This window comes from Procambarus clarkii, chromosome 63, assembly GCF_040958095.1.
Source record: "Procambarus clarkii isolate CNS0578487 chromosome 63, FALCON_Pclarkii_2.0, whole genome shotgun sequence".
Taxonomy (NCBI): Eukaryota; Metazoa; Arthropoda; class Malacostraca; order Decapoda; family Cambaridae; genus Procambarus; species Procambarus clarkii.
The window spans coordinates 10343586-10358228 of NC_091212.1; the positions used below are offsets into that span (position 1 = coordinate 10343586).

At 44.7% G+C, this 14643-nt stretch overlaps 1 protein-coding gene across 1 annotated transcript; it reads right to left on the reverse strand.

Annotated features, from left to right (window-relative positions):
* Positions 1-1226: 1226 nt before the first annotated feature.
* Positions 1227-2468, reverse strand: LOC138354493 (uncharacterized). Its single transcript, XM_069308849.1, has one exon. It carries the CDS (start codon positions 2466-2468, stop codon positions 1227-1229), a length of 1242 nt encoding a protein of 413 aa, XP_069164950.1.
* Positions 2469-14643: the final 12175 nt, after the last annotated feature.

Below are 14643 nucleotides of genomic sequence, written 5' to 3' on the forward strand. Positions count from 1 at the left end.
CAATGTTATGTACTCTCACAACCCACTGTGACTCCTTGTATATGAAGACATAGACAGTGTTGTTAGTGGCTCCTCTCCCTTTATTCTGGTTGGTTGTGTAATATGCTGTTTTAAGAAATGCTTGTCTGGTGTGTCTACTAGTTTTGCTCTCCACGTCATCTGTGCTCCTCTATCACCCTTTCCCGTAACTCTACTCCATCTGCAGGTGTGATTAATATGGGATTAATATAGGGTGTGATCTGCATGGGATTAATATTACTCATTAATTCTGGGCTGCTTTGATTCTTCCAAGGTGGATTGGTTCCGGTTGTTCCATAGCCAATTCTGATAGGGGACAGGAGCGTTGGTTGGTCAACTCACTCCTGTCCACTACCATGGATAGGTGCCTCTATCGGCTGAGTTGATCCATTATTCCATTATTCTCCCTCAATTTCGAGTTTTCAGTCAGTATTTATTTCACCTGAGCACTCTCCTGGTGGTGGTTGAGGAAGAGGTGGAGCTGCCTAACAATGCTTACCTAACAGAGACTACGGGGCAAGTGAGGTCTAGCTCTCCACACCCCGTCTACATGCCTTCTTCTACCTCTTACCTTATAATTCAACTGCCCTGACGTTCGAATTTTTCCGAACTTGCAATGAAGATGTTGTATAGAGATTGTGTAGTGATTGTCACTGTGTAGATTTTCTTCACTTTAATGAGGCTGTATTTATCCACCTTGTCTATTACCCCTTTATTATGTGTTGTTGTTGTTGTTGTATTCCCATTGTATCTTGTCTCCTCCACGGTTGTGAGATTTAGTGCCCTTAACCTGTCCTTGTAGCTTAAGCCTCTCAAGTCTGGCACTTTTTCCATTTTGGTTGTGTGCTTCACAAGGTGAGTACTCCAGGCTGGTGCCTCTTCTAGTGTTGTTCTTACACAGCCTCTCTACATTGTTTGGAAAGAGTCTCTTTTTATGTAGGCTTTTAAATGGCGTTCTTATGTTTATCATCTTCCTATATTGCTCCCGATGTTAGTCTCGTTTTTTTCGATTTCTTTAGTTTCCTTCCCATTATAATGTACCTCTTGGCCTCCTCTTTCCCTTTCCCGTCTTCACTACCTCACACATGTTGGGACGGTTCGTCCCCTCCTGGAGGCTGTCAGGCTGTGACGGTGGTGCACCGCGGTGTGTACACTCCTCCTTGACCTTACATCATCATGTGTACATGTACCAGGTCACAGCACAGCCTTCACCCGGGCTCCTCCTGTGGTGCTCCGGGCTCCTCGTGTGGTGCTTCGGGCTCCTCCTGTGGTGCTTCGGGCTCCTCGTGTGGTGCTTCGGGCTCCTCCTGTGGTGCTCCGGGCTCCTCGTGTGGTGCTTCGGGCTCCTCCTGTGGTGCTTCGGGCTCCTCGTGTGGTGCTCCGGGCTCCTCGTGTGGTGCTTCGGGCTCCTCCTGTGGTGCTCCGGGCTCCTCGTGTGGTGCTCCGGGCTCCTCGTGTGTTGCTTCGGGCTCCTCGTGTGGTGCTCCGGGCTCCTCGTGTGGTGCTCCGGGGTCCTCGTGTGGTGCTTCGGGCTCCTCGTGTGGTGCTTCGGGCTCCTCCTGTGGTGCTCCGGGCTCCTCGTGTGGTGCTCCGGGCTCCTCGTGTGGTGCTTCGGGCTCCTCGTGTGGTGCTCCGGGCTCCTCGTGTGGTGCTCCGGGCTCCTCGTGTGGTGCTCCGGGCTCCTCGTGTGGTGCTTCGGGCTCCTCGTGTGGTGCTCCGGGCTCCTCGTGTGGTGCTTCGGGCTCCTCGTGTAGTGCTCCGGGCTCCTCGTGTGGTGCTCCGGGCTCCTCGTGTGGTGCTTCGGGCTCCTCCTGTGGTGCTCCGGGCTCCTCGTGTAGTGCTCCGGGCTCCTCGTGTGGTGCTCCGGGCTCCTCGTGTGGTGCTTCGGGCTCCTCGTGTGTTGCTTCGGGCTCCTGTGGTGCTCCGGGGTCCTCGTGTGGTGCTCCGAGCTCCTCGTGTGGTGCTCCGGGCTCCTCCTGTGGTGCTTCGGGCTCCTCGTGTGTTGCTTCGGGCTCCTGTGGTGCTCCGGGCTCCTCGTGTGGTGCTCCGGGCTCCTCGTGTGGTGCTCCGGACTCCTCGTGTGGTGCTCCGGGCTCCTCGTGTGGTGCTCCGGGCTCCTCGTGTGGTGCTTCGGGCTCCTCGTGTGTTGCTTCGGGCTCCTGTGGTGCTCCGGGCTCCTCGTGTAGTGCTCCGGGCTCCTCGTGTGGTGCTCCGGGCTCCTCGTGTGGTGCTTCGGGCTCCTGTGGTGCTCCGGGGTCCTCGTGTGGTGCTCCGGGCTCCTCGTGTGTTGCTTCGGGCTCCTCCTGTGGTGCTCCGGGGTCCTCGTGTGGTGCTCCGGGGTCCTCGTGTGGTGCTCCGGACTCCTGTGGTGCTCCGGGCTCCTCCTGTGGTGCTCCGGGCTCCTCCTCCTTGTTTCTTTGTTTTAACCATTGTTTAATCCAGTCTAGCATTCTATCACTTATGCTATGTGCCTGTAATTGTCTCCTGTGGCTCCTCCTGTGGTGCTCCTCCTGTGGTGCTCCGGGCACCTCCTGTGGTGCTCCGGGTTCCTCCTGTGGTGCTCCGGACTTCTGGGTGCTCCGGGCTCCTCCTGTGGTGCTCCGGGCTCCTCCTGTGGTGCTCCTCCTGTGGTGCTCCGGGTTCCTCCTGTGGTGCTCCGGGCTCCTCCTGTGGTGCTCCGGGCTTCTCCTGTGGTGCTCCGGGCTTCTCCTGTGGTGCTCCGGGCTCCTCCTGTGGTGCTCCTAGCTCCACAGGAGGTGAGTGGCTCCTGTTGTGGTCGTTGACTACAGTGGCTGTGACTAGGACGGGTCTTGTCCAGGAAACCAAAATACCAAAGAGCCAGAGCTCTTTGGTCCCGCCTCTCAACTGCCAATCAACTGGTGTACATTTTCCTGAGCCTACTGGGCTCATATCATATTTGAAACTGTGTATGGAGTCAGCCTCCACCACATCACTGCCTAATGCATTCCATCTGTTAACTACTCTGACACTGAAAAAGTTCTTAAACGTCCCTGTGGCTCATGTGGGTACTCAGTTTCCACCTGTGTCCCCTTGTTCGTGTCCCATCCCGTGCTAGAGAGTGTCTTTGTCCACCCTGTCTTACACAACCAAGAGACTTATACTTTCCTTGAGGGTAAAGGTACTTTAAATAATATGGCTGCACCGGGCCACTTTCCTCTACATGTGTCACCCCTCACAAACACCTGAAAGAAAACGAGGTGCTGATGAGAGACTCTTCACAAGAGGTGATGAGACACAGAGACAGAGTGGGAGTAATGAATATTATTTACCAAAGCCAGCCCATCCTATCCACTCCTGGCAGGAGAAGAAGAGAGAGCAGGACCGACCTATGCTAACTCACGCCTCTTGTTGACCGGCACTAGGGGAACAGGTTGAGAAAATCAATGCTGGGCGTGCAACAGGTTACTCGTGCCGGCGACCACTATCCAGCGACCACTATCCAGCGACCACCATCCAACGACCACCATCCAGCGATCACTATCCAGCAACCACTATCCAGCGACCACCATCCAGCGACCACTATCCAGCGACCAACATCCAGTGACCAACATGCAACGACCACCATCCAGCGACCACTATCCAGCGACCACCATCCAGCGACCAACATCCAACGACCACCATCCAGCGATCACTATCCGGTGTTCACCATCCAGTATTCACCACATGAGACAAGTGTCATATCTCATGTGGCACTATGAGGCACCAGCATGTGACACCACTGAAACTCCTTTTCAGAAAATCCCTGTGGCGCTCCTCAGTCTCCTTGGTGCAGGGACCTATCCCTGCACCAAGGGATAGTTCCCCAAGATTGAAAATATGCAAATGTCACCCCTATTTTCAAGAAAGGCAGAAAGAGCTCGGCAGAGAGCTACCGCCCGATCAGCTTGACATCACACACCTGCACGGTCACGGAGAGCATCTTGAGGGAGGGAATCATGCAACATCTCACTGAGAACAATCTTGCAAAATCAACGCAACTTGGATTTGTTAAGAGATCCTGCCTCACTAACCTGCTCACATTTCTGGACACTATATCCGGCTATTCTGACAAAGGACTTCCGGTAGATGTAACTTACAAAGACATTGCTAAAGCTTTTGACAAGGTGCCACATGAAAGACTAGCAAGAAAATTACAGGCACATGGAATAAATGGGAGAATACTGGAATGGATAAAACAATGGTTAAAGACATAGAAAGCAAAGGGTCGCGCTAAATGGGAATGATTCTGACTGGGGAAATGTGGTAACTGGGGTGCCACAGGGGTTCATTTTGGGGCCAACCCTGTTTGTCACATACATCAGTGACATAGATGAGAATATTACAAACTACATCATCAAATTTGCAGATGACACTAAGATATATGGTAAAATGGGACGTAAAAATGGTATTGAGACCTTACAAAGAGATCCACATTAACACAAATGGTCAGAAGACTGGCAAATGCCTTTCAATGTCGATAAATACAAGACCTTGCATGTGGGGGGCACAACAATCCTCGCCACAACTACCATATTTTTTTTTTTTTTTTTTTGAGATATATACAAGAGTTGTTACATTCTTGTACAGCCACTAGTACGCGTAGCGTTTCGGGCAAGTCCTTAATCCTATGGTCCCTGGAATACGATCCCCTGCCGCAAAGAATCGTTTTTTCATCCAAGTACACATTTTACTGTTGCGTTAAACAGAGGCTACAGTTAAGGAATTGCGCCCAGTAAATCCTCCCCGGCCAGGATACGAACCCATGACATAGCGCTCGCGGAACGCCAGGCGAGTGTCTTACCACTACACCACGGAGACTGCAAATATTGACAGCTTTACCTTACAAGAGACAGATGAAGAAAAGAACTTTGCAGTCAGAATCACTCACTCAAAGATGCACAAACAAGTAGGAGCGACAGTTAAAACAAGCTATCTTGAGGTTATCTTGAGAGGATTTCGGGGCTTTAGTGTCCCCGCGGCCCGGTCCTCGACCAGGCCTCCACCCCCAGGAAGCAGCCCGTGACAGCTGACTAACACCCAGGTACCTATTTACTGCTAGGTAACAGGGGGCATAGGCTGAAAGAAACTCTGCCCATTGTTTCTCGCCGGCGCCCGGGATCGAACCCGGGACCACAGGATCACAGTCCAGCGTGCTGTCCGCTCGGCCGACCGACTCCCTAATAACCAAACCCTGAGAGTAATCAAGCGTACCTTGACCTTTAAAGAAAAGAAGGTAGTGATTCAATTGTATAAGTCTGTGGTGCGCCCCGACCTGGATTATCGCAGACATGCAGACAGGCGTGGAACTGCCTACCCGCCGAAGCCTTAATCGCCAAATCTCTGTTGGGGTTAAAATACAGCTGGAAGAAATCATCAGGGCAAATGGTCTTTGACAAGCCGCCGGCTTCCTGTTCTCGTCGAGGCCACTAGTATTAGTGGCCCTCGGGTAAATTCAGGTAAATAAGTCTCATGTGGCAGCGTGAGTGTCATGTCTCATATGTGGCACCATGAGTGTCGTGTCTCATATGTGGCACCATGAGTGTCGTGTCTCATATGTGGCACCATGAGTGTCTTGTCTCATATGTGGCACCATGAGTGTCGTGTCTCATATGTGGCACCATGAGTGTCTTGTCTCATATGTGGCACCATGACTGTCTTGTCTCATATGTGGCACCACGAGTGTCATGTCTCATGTGTGGCACCATAAGTGTCATGTCTCATATGTGGCACCATAAGTGTCATGTCTCATATGTGGCACCACGAGTGTCTTGTCTCATATGTGGCACCACGAGTGTCATGTCTCATGTGTGGCACCATAAGTGTCATGTCTCATATGTGGCACCATAAGTGTCATGTCTCATATGTGGCACCACGAGTGTCATGTCTCATATGTGGCACCACGAGTGTCATGTCTCATATGTGGCACCATGAGTATCTTGTCTCATATGTGGCACCATGAGTGTCATGTCTCATATGTGGCACCATGAGTGTCTTGTCTCATATGTGGCACCATGAGTGTCATGTCTCATATGTGGCACCATGAGTGTCATGTCTCATATGTGGCACCTCGAGTGTCATGTCTCATATGTGGCACCATGAGTGTCATGTCTCATATGTGGCACCTCGAGTGTCATGTCTCATATGTGGCACCATGAGTGTCTTGTCTCATATGTGGCACCATGAGTGTCATGTCTCATATATGGCACCATGAGTGTCATGTCTCATATGTGGCACCTCGAGTGTCATGTCTCATATGTGGCACCATGAGTGTCATGTCTCATATGTGGCACCTCGAGTGTCATGTCTCATATGTGGCACCACGAGTGTCATGTCTCATGTGGCACCATAAGTGTCATGTCTCATATGTGGCACCATAAGTGTCTTGTCTCATATGTGGCACCACGAGTGTTATGTCTCATGTGTGGCACCACGAGTGTCATGTCTCATGTGTGGCACCATAAGTGTCATGTCTCATATGTGGCACCATAAGTGTCATGTCTCATATGTGGCACCACGAGTGTCTTGTCTCATATGTGGCACCACGAGTGTCATGTCTCATGTGTGGCACCATAAGTGTCATGTCTCATATGTGGCACCATAAGTGTCATGTCTCATATATGGCACCACGAGTGTCATGTCTCATATGTGGCACCATGAGTGTCATGTCTCATATGTGGCACCACGAGTGTCATGTCTCATATGTGGCACCATAAGTGTCATGTCTCATATGTGGCACCACGAGTGTCTTGTCTCATGTGTGGCACCATAAGTGTCATGTCTCATGTGTGGCACCATGAGTGTCATGTCTCATATGTGGCACCATGAGTGTCTTGTCTCATATGTGGCACCATGAGTGTCATGTCTCATGTGTGGCACCATAAGTGTCATGTCTCATGTGTGGCACCATGAGTGTCATGTCTCATATGTGGCACCACGAGTGTCTTGTCTCATGTGTGGCACCATAAGTGTCATGTCTCATGTGTGGCACCATGAGTGTCATGTCTCATGTGTGGCACCATAAGTGTCATGTCTCATATGTGGCACCATGAGTGTCATGTCTCATGTGTGGCACCATGAGTGTCATATCTCACATGTGGCATCATGAGTGTCATATCTCACATGTGGCATCATGAGTGTCATATCTCACATGTGGCACCATAAGTGTCATATCTCACAAGTGGCATCATGAGTGTCATATCTCACATGTGGCACCATAAGTGTCATATCTCACAAGTGGCACTATAAGTGTCATATCTCACATGTGGCACCATAAGTGTCATATCTCACATGTGGCATCTTACGTGTCATTTCTCACAAGTGGCACTATAAGTGTCATATCTCACATGTGGCACCATAATTGTCATATCTCACAAGTGGCATCATGAGTGTCATATCTCACAAGTGGCACTATAAGTGTCATATCTCACATGTGGCATCATACGTGTCATATCTCACATGTGGCATCATAAGTGTCATATCTCACAAGTGACACTATAAGTGTCATATCTCACATGTGGCACTATAAGTGTCATATCTCACAAGTGGCACTATAAGTGTCATATCTCACAAGTGACACTATAAGTGTCATATCTCACATGTGGCACCATAAGTGTCATATCTCACATGTGGTACTATAAGTGTCATATCTCACATGTGGCACCATAAGTGTCATATCTCACATGTGGCATCATAAGTGTCATATAGTTTACTTTATCTGACTCACTGCATATTGGGCTTTAAACAAATTTGTATAATGCTCATTAATACAGTGTCACTACGCTTGTTATAGATCAGTACATATGTACTATAATGACATGCTAACACACCGTAATGTGCTCTATCACAGTGCTGGCATTTATCATGTATTCACTGTATTACTTCGTACTTCATTACATAACATAAGGTTAATGGCAGAGGGAGGTAATACAATACTCTCCACCCGCCTCTTGCAGCCTCCCGCTGGGCCTTGCTAACTACCAAACGAGTCGGGGTCTTCAGACTGTTAACACAAGTGGCTGTAATTAGATGGTCTGCTAGAGCACACCAACGGTTGATGACTCCGATGGTAAAGAGGTTCGGTCGCTGCTGAAATATTTCTGTTTATCTTCATTCTTTTTAGATCATGCTCTATGGGGATTACGGGTGTCTCTTGGTATAAGCTGTTGTTGATATAGATTCAGCTACTTGGAACAAGTTCCAAGTAGCACGGGATATGGTGAGCCCGTAGTGGATTTACCTGGCACAAGAGCGGTGCTGTCTGCTGGTATAGGCGTTGTCACCGAGTCTTATATACTTGCTTCGGTAAGGTCACCATGCCTAGGGCTATACCTTCACGCTCTGAGAGTGTTATCTCCTTTAATATCTAAGGGCAAGATCAGCTCCTCAGCTCTGGCATCATCAGGGCTCTTATGTTGCAGAGAGCCAGACGCGAAAGGCTGCAACCGAGCAACGCAGGCTGCAGTGTGTTTGAACTTCCTCTGGCGCCCATCATAGCCAACCAACACCGTACAGGTACAGTCGCCCACTGTAAAAGTGAGCTTAAGTGTAACAGTGGCATTCACACCAGAGACAACTATACATAATTAATAATAGACACCCAACCCATAAATCTGAAAAAAATTGACTTTTCAGTCCGTCCTGGACAATTAATTATGAAGTCGCAAATTTTGTTAAGGATTTGAGCATTTTCAACGACTGATAACGGTCTAGGACAAACAGAAATGTCGTCAATATCAGCAAACTCTTGACTCCTGAAGGATTCGAACCCGGTCAGTCAGGGCCCCCATTCCCCTTGGCGTGTCCAGTACTGTAACCACTCGGCCAAACTGGCTGAACAAAAAGTATTGGAAGTCGTCGAAGTATTCGTCGACGACTACTAGTCGTAGTCGAAAAGTATTCAACGCATTCGACGAGGTTCGAATCCTTCAGGGATCAAGAGTTTTCTGATGCATAGTGGCTTGGGGACCATTCCAGCTATATATGATCCGATGCTAGTGCTTCGATCACTAGCAATGATCGGAGCTGTCTACATAATCTCAAGCAACATAAATGAATTAATAGCCTCAGAAACTTAATGATATACAGCGAATTTAACAAAACTCATCTAATTATTGTCCATTTTAAGTAAGGCGACCAAAACTGAACTGCATGATCTAAATGAGACCTAACAAGAGCAAGATATAACTGAAGAATAACACCAGGTATTTTACTGGTAACGTTTATGGATATATATATCCCCGTGTCCTATTTGCCTGATTTCGTATATTTATGCATTTTTTTTTGTTTGGCTTTAAATTCTTACTAATCATGACCACCAGATCCCTTTCTCAATCAGACTTCACAATCTCAACACCATCTAGCTGATATCTTGTAACTCTATCATCATTACCAAGCCTCATCAAGGGAGGTAGATATAGCCTAAGCTACTCTATCCCTTTGAGATGTATTTTTTTCTTGTCTCAATAATCATACTTGAACTTGAACCACGCCTCATGACCTTACATTTGTCAGCATTAAACTGCATCTGACAGATTTTTACCATTTCAAAACTCTATTTAGTGATTACTTCAAATTCTTGAATTGATTTTGAGCCTTCTTCCGAGTTTATTTCCCTTCCAATTTTCATATCGTCGGCATATTTGCTAATTTGCTGTTCAATCCTGAATCTAAATCATTTATATTTATTACAAACAACAGAGGTCCCAAGACAGAGCCTTTAGGCACTCCAATTACAACAGCTTCCCACTCTGACTTAACTCCATTGATATTAACTCTTTATTTCCTTTGGTATAGTCATGCCTTAATCCAGTTTAAGATAGCACCCGCAATACCGTGATCCTCTATCCTCTTAATCAGTCTTTCATGTGACACTATCAGAAGCGTTGTTAAAGTCAGTACACAACCATTGCCACTATCAACTGCTTCAATTAGGTTGGAATAGAATGATAGCAAATTAGTCAAACATGAGCGGCCCTTAGTAAAACCGTGTTGTGAATCATTCATTAATCTATGTTTTTCAAGATGAAGACGAATGACTTGCAATTAGCAATTCAAGCAATTTTCCCTTGATAAACGTTAAGCTAATTGGCCGATAGTTCGACGCAAGTGGTCAACTATATTCTTTCTTGAAAATTGGCACCACATTAGTACTAATTTGTATAGTATACAAATTGGGCATTAGTACAAGCCCAATTTGTATGCTATACAAATTTATTAGAACGAATATTAATGACCCCAAATGGTTAACTATAGGTCTGAAGAACCATATATGTAAAAAAAGCTTGGTACAAAAAGATTAAGAATGGGAAAGTCAATCTAGAGCAAGAATTCATCAAACAGGTTAGAAATGTTGAAAAAGGAAATAAGGAAAACATAAAGAAACTATGGAGTTCGTAGAGCGCTGCAAGCAAAATCAAATCCTAAAGATTGTTCAGGTATAAGGAACAAAGGTTAGGGATAGGACAGGTCCATTCAAAGCTGAGACAGGTCAGATAACTGATAATGACAGAGTTTCTAACAAATATTGTATTTTTAACAAATATTTTGTCTCTGTATGTACTAAAGAGAACTTAACAGTATGCCTTCTGACGAACAAGTATAAAATAAAATAAATAAATAAAATAAAATGTTTATTCAGGTAAGGTACATACACACAAGAGATTTTACATAAATTGATCGATTTATAGATGGAGCTAGTACATACAATGCCTAAAGCCACTATTACGCAAAGCGTTTCGGGCAGGAAAAACATTAATGACTAAAACTTAAATTAATACTAATTGAGTATAAAGAACAAAATGTGTTGAAAACAAATAAAAATAGAGATAAAAAAGGGGGAAACGTGGCTGAAAAAGCAGCACAAATACAATTAGGTCGACAAACAGCGTTGTTTAAGAAAACAGACATGGGTTGACTATAGAGGGGTAAGGTAGGTTACAGGGAATTTATTAGGTAGTGCTTCGTTTTTATCTTAAACTGGTTGAGAGAGGTACAGTCTTTAACATGGTTGGGAAGGTCATTCTACATTCTGGGTCCCCTTGTCCCTTTACGGTAGGCAGTTCCATGTTTTTTTCTGTTTATTAATTCGTATCCTGAAAAATACGTTTCGTGAAAAAGCGTATCCTACTCTCCGTCCTACTCTGTGAATTGTTGAGCTTGAAGCTGTTGCGCCCTTGTATGTCTTACATTTGACCTTTTAAAGAAGCTGTTTTTACTAATATCCTCCCATTTGATCGGTATTTTAAAGGTCTGTATGGGATCCGCCCCGTCTTTTTTTTTATTAACACGTTTAGGTATATACAGCAATGTGTTGCAATCCTATTCTATATGAAAGATTACACAGTGCCCTGTTACGTCTGGTTAGCACTGTTGTTAGCTCTGTGGCCCAGATAACGGTTCCTGGTATGAGAATTGACCTTCCTCAGGGTGCAGCGCACAACATTTTCCCATATCCCAAGTACCTGTTTAATGCTAGGGGAACAGAAGTATCAGGTGAAAGGAAACGTTGAGTAAACACTTCTGCATTGTTATAGGAACCGAACCATTCGGTTTGTTACCCTATTGTGTCACGTGAGTGCGAAAATTAAAGAAGCGAAGTTGTTGCTATATATATATGGGAAATTTCCACAAAGTTCCTGTTTAATTTATATTTCAGTATCAATACAAAAATGTTGCATCAATGAAGTGAATTATTGTCAAGTTCAAGTTCAAGTTCAAGTATGTTTATTGAGACAAGAAAAAATACATCTCAAAGGGATAGAGTAGCTTAGGCTATTTCTACCCCCCTCTACTTCAAGTCCCTCAAGGGGCGCACAAATTCAGTGAGTACAGATACACAAATCACAATACAACATTTAACATTGCATATTAATATAGTAAGTGTTACAATCATTGGGGCAAAATTCTTGTAGTTCCTAAGTATTCTGTCTATCATATCATTATCACACATCCAAACAATTTGAAGTGGTACACTACTTATTTCCTTATTTCTATGGTTATCCATAATTTGACACTTTAATACATAATGGTCTTCCAAGTTCAAGTAGGTTTATTGAGACAAGTTAAAAAAAAAAAAAAAAAAAAAAATCAAAGATTAGCTTAGGCTATTTCTACCCCTTCCCATACTTCAAGTCCCTCAAGGGGCGCACAAATTCAGTGAGTACAAATACAAGAATCCCATGTAACATATCAGGTTAATATAATATGTTAATATGTTAGATATTAAGTCACTGCACATTCTCTCATGTGTATTATACATATATAAAACGCTAACCTATAATGCCAATCCTGATCTTAAAAGCTTCATAGAAGGTTGTAACAGAACCCATGAGCACCACACCAGAAATAAATACAGTTTTGATATTCCTAGAGTACGTCTTAATCAAACTAGAAATGCTCTGCAAATCAAGGGGCCCAGAATGTGGAATGACCTTCCCAACCATGTTAAAGACTGTACCTCTCTCAACCAGTTTAAGATAAAAACTAAACACTACCTAATAAATTCCCTGTAATCTACCTCACTCCTCTATTGTCAACCCATGTCTGTTATTTTCTTTTTTTTTTTTTCTTTTTTTTAATAAACACTGTTTGTCAACCTATTGTATTTGTGCTGCTTTTTCAGTCATGTTCCCCCCTTTTTTTTTATCTTTATTTGTATTTGTTCTCAACATCTTTTATTCTTTATGCTCAATTAGTATTAAGTTCTAGATATTAATGTTTTTCTTGCCCGAAACGCATTGCGTAATAGTGGCTTTAGGCATTGTATGTACTAGCTCTATCTATATATCAATCCATTAATGTAACATCACTTGTATGTATATACCTTACCTGAATAAACATCTGAATCTGAATCTGAATCTGAAATATAGTACTATCTAAGAGTATAATAGTGTACATCCACCGCACTAGATTTTAACCCATTAACGCTCCAAGATAATATTCTCACTCTACTTTCATCCATGATTTAATAAAACTACCTTTGCCCTGTCTGTCACATTCCATGAGATACGAGATTTTCTCAGACAGACTCTCCCAACACTGTAACATTTCTGCTTTCTCCTCATTTGCACAACAGCTACTAGCATCAAAGGTGATCTTATTCATATCTAATTTCTTTCTTATTTCTCTATACCGTTTTACTTTAACCTTTGTTTCGACATTTGTCACTACAGAAGGTTGAACGCTAACACTACTAGAAAGTTCATTTTCCTGACTATCCTCTATCATCAATACGTCATGTTCTTCCTTACTTTCTTCAACGCACATTTCACGTCCTGTTTCACTTTCCACTTCACGTCCTATTTCACGTCCTGTTTGACTTTCCATTTCACGTCCTGTTTCACTTTCCATTTCACGTCCTGTTTCACTTTCCATTTCACGTCCTGTTTGGCTTTTCATTTCACGTCCTGTTTGGCTTTCCATTTCACGTCCTGTTTGGCTTTCCATTTCACGTCCTGTTTGGCTTTCCATTTCACATCCTGTTTCACTTTCCATTTCACGTCCTGTTTCACTTTCCATTTCACGTCCTGTTTCACTTTCCACTTCACGTCCTGTTTCACCACCATCTTCACCCCGTCTACCCCCCATAGTTAATTTTTCTAATGCCTCAATCCTCTTTTCTAGTTTTTTTAGATATTCCAATATTTGAGTACCAACCTCAGAGTTCACTATATTGACCTGAACCTTGTTTCCACAAGGTTTAATTTTTTCAGCTGCATTTCCTACTTTCCCTAGGCTCGCCTTAATTGTCTCTGTTCCTTTCTCCCACACATTGTTCATAGGCGCTGTCATTGGCTTCCAACTGTTTCCTCCATGTTCCTGCTGCACAATCTTTCCTTCCTTCGAGGATACATCTATCCTGCTTGTAGCACCCGTCCTCGAGTCTCTCAGATGAGGCTTCATGCGACATAGATAGGAACCAGCATTGTGGCTTCCTCGACAATTGCAACAAGATGGGACGATTTTTTCACCATTTTTAATCTTGACTCTACACTCTCGAGAGTCGTGTTTCTTACCACAGTACCGACACCTGGAGTCAAACTGGCATTTCCAAGCCATATGTCCCCAACGAGAACACTTCATGCATAATATGGGCTCCTCAATGTATTTTACAACTTTCCTGTAGCCTAGTCCTTGCACAAAAATTCTTTCTGGAGCCTCACCCTTTACCAAGGCAACAACCTGGCTTTGTTTTTCACCACGAACACTGTTCCTCTTTGCCCAAACAACACTATCATTGTTGAGCAATAGATAATCAGGATCCAAATAAGTTGGATACTTAAACACTATGACCTTGGTGTACATCATACCTTTTTCCGGAGTAACCATCACAATATTCTCAAACCCATCCTTCGTTAGGTGTTCCACGGCCTCCTCTGTCCCAACTGTTATATAGGGCCGGTGAAGACCCTCCTTGAATAGTGGTTCATATTCAAAAAACTCCTTAGCCAAACGAACCGTCCACTCCAGCTTTTGATGGAAATTCAGTTGACATGCTGTAGGGAACAACAGCCTCTTCCTTCCATTAGTCTGCATCTCCCGCGTCCTGCTGAGCATGTCTTCATTTTTTGGTCTCTTTGTTATTTCCTCCTCACTGTCTTCGTCTCGCTGTCTTTGAATATTTCTCCG

Excerpts from the sequence above, each read along its gene's own strand:
- LOC138354493 (XM_069308849.1), bottom strand. The coding sequence starts at position 2,468 with ATGCTAGACTGGATTAAACAATGGTTAAAACAAAGAAACAAGGAGGAG.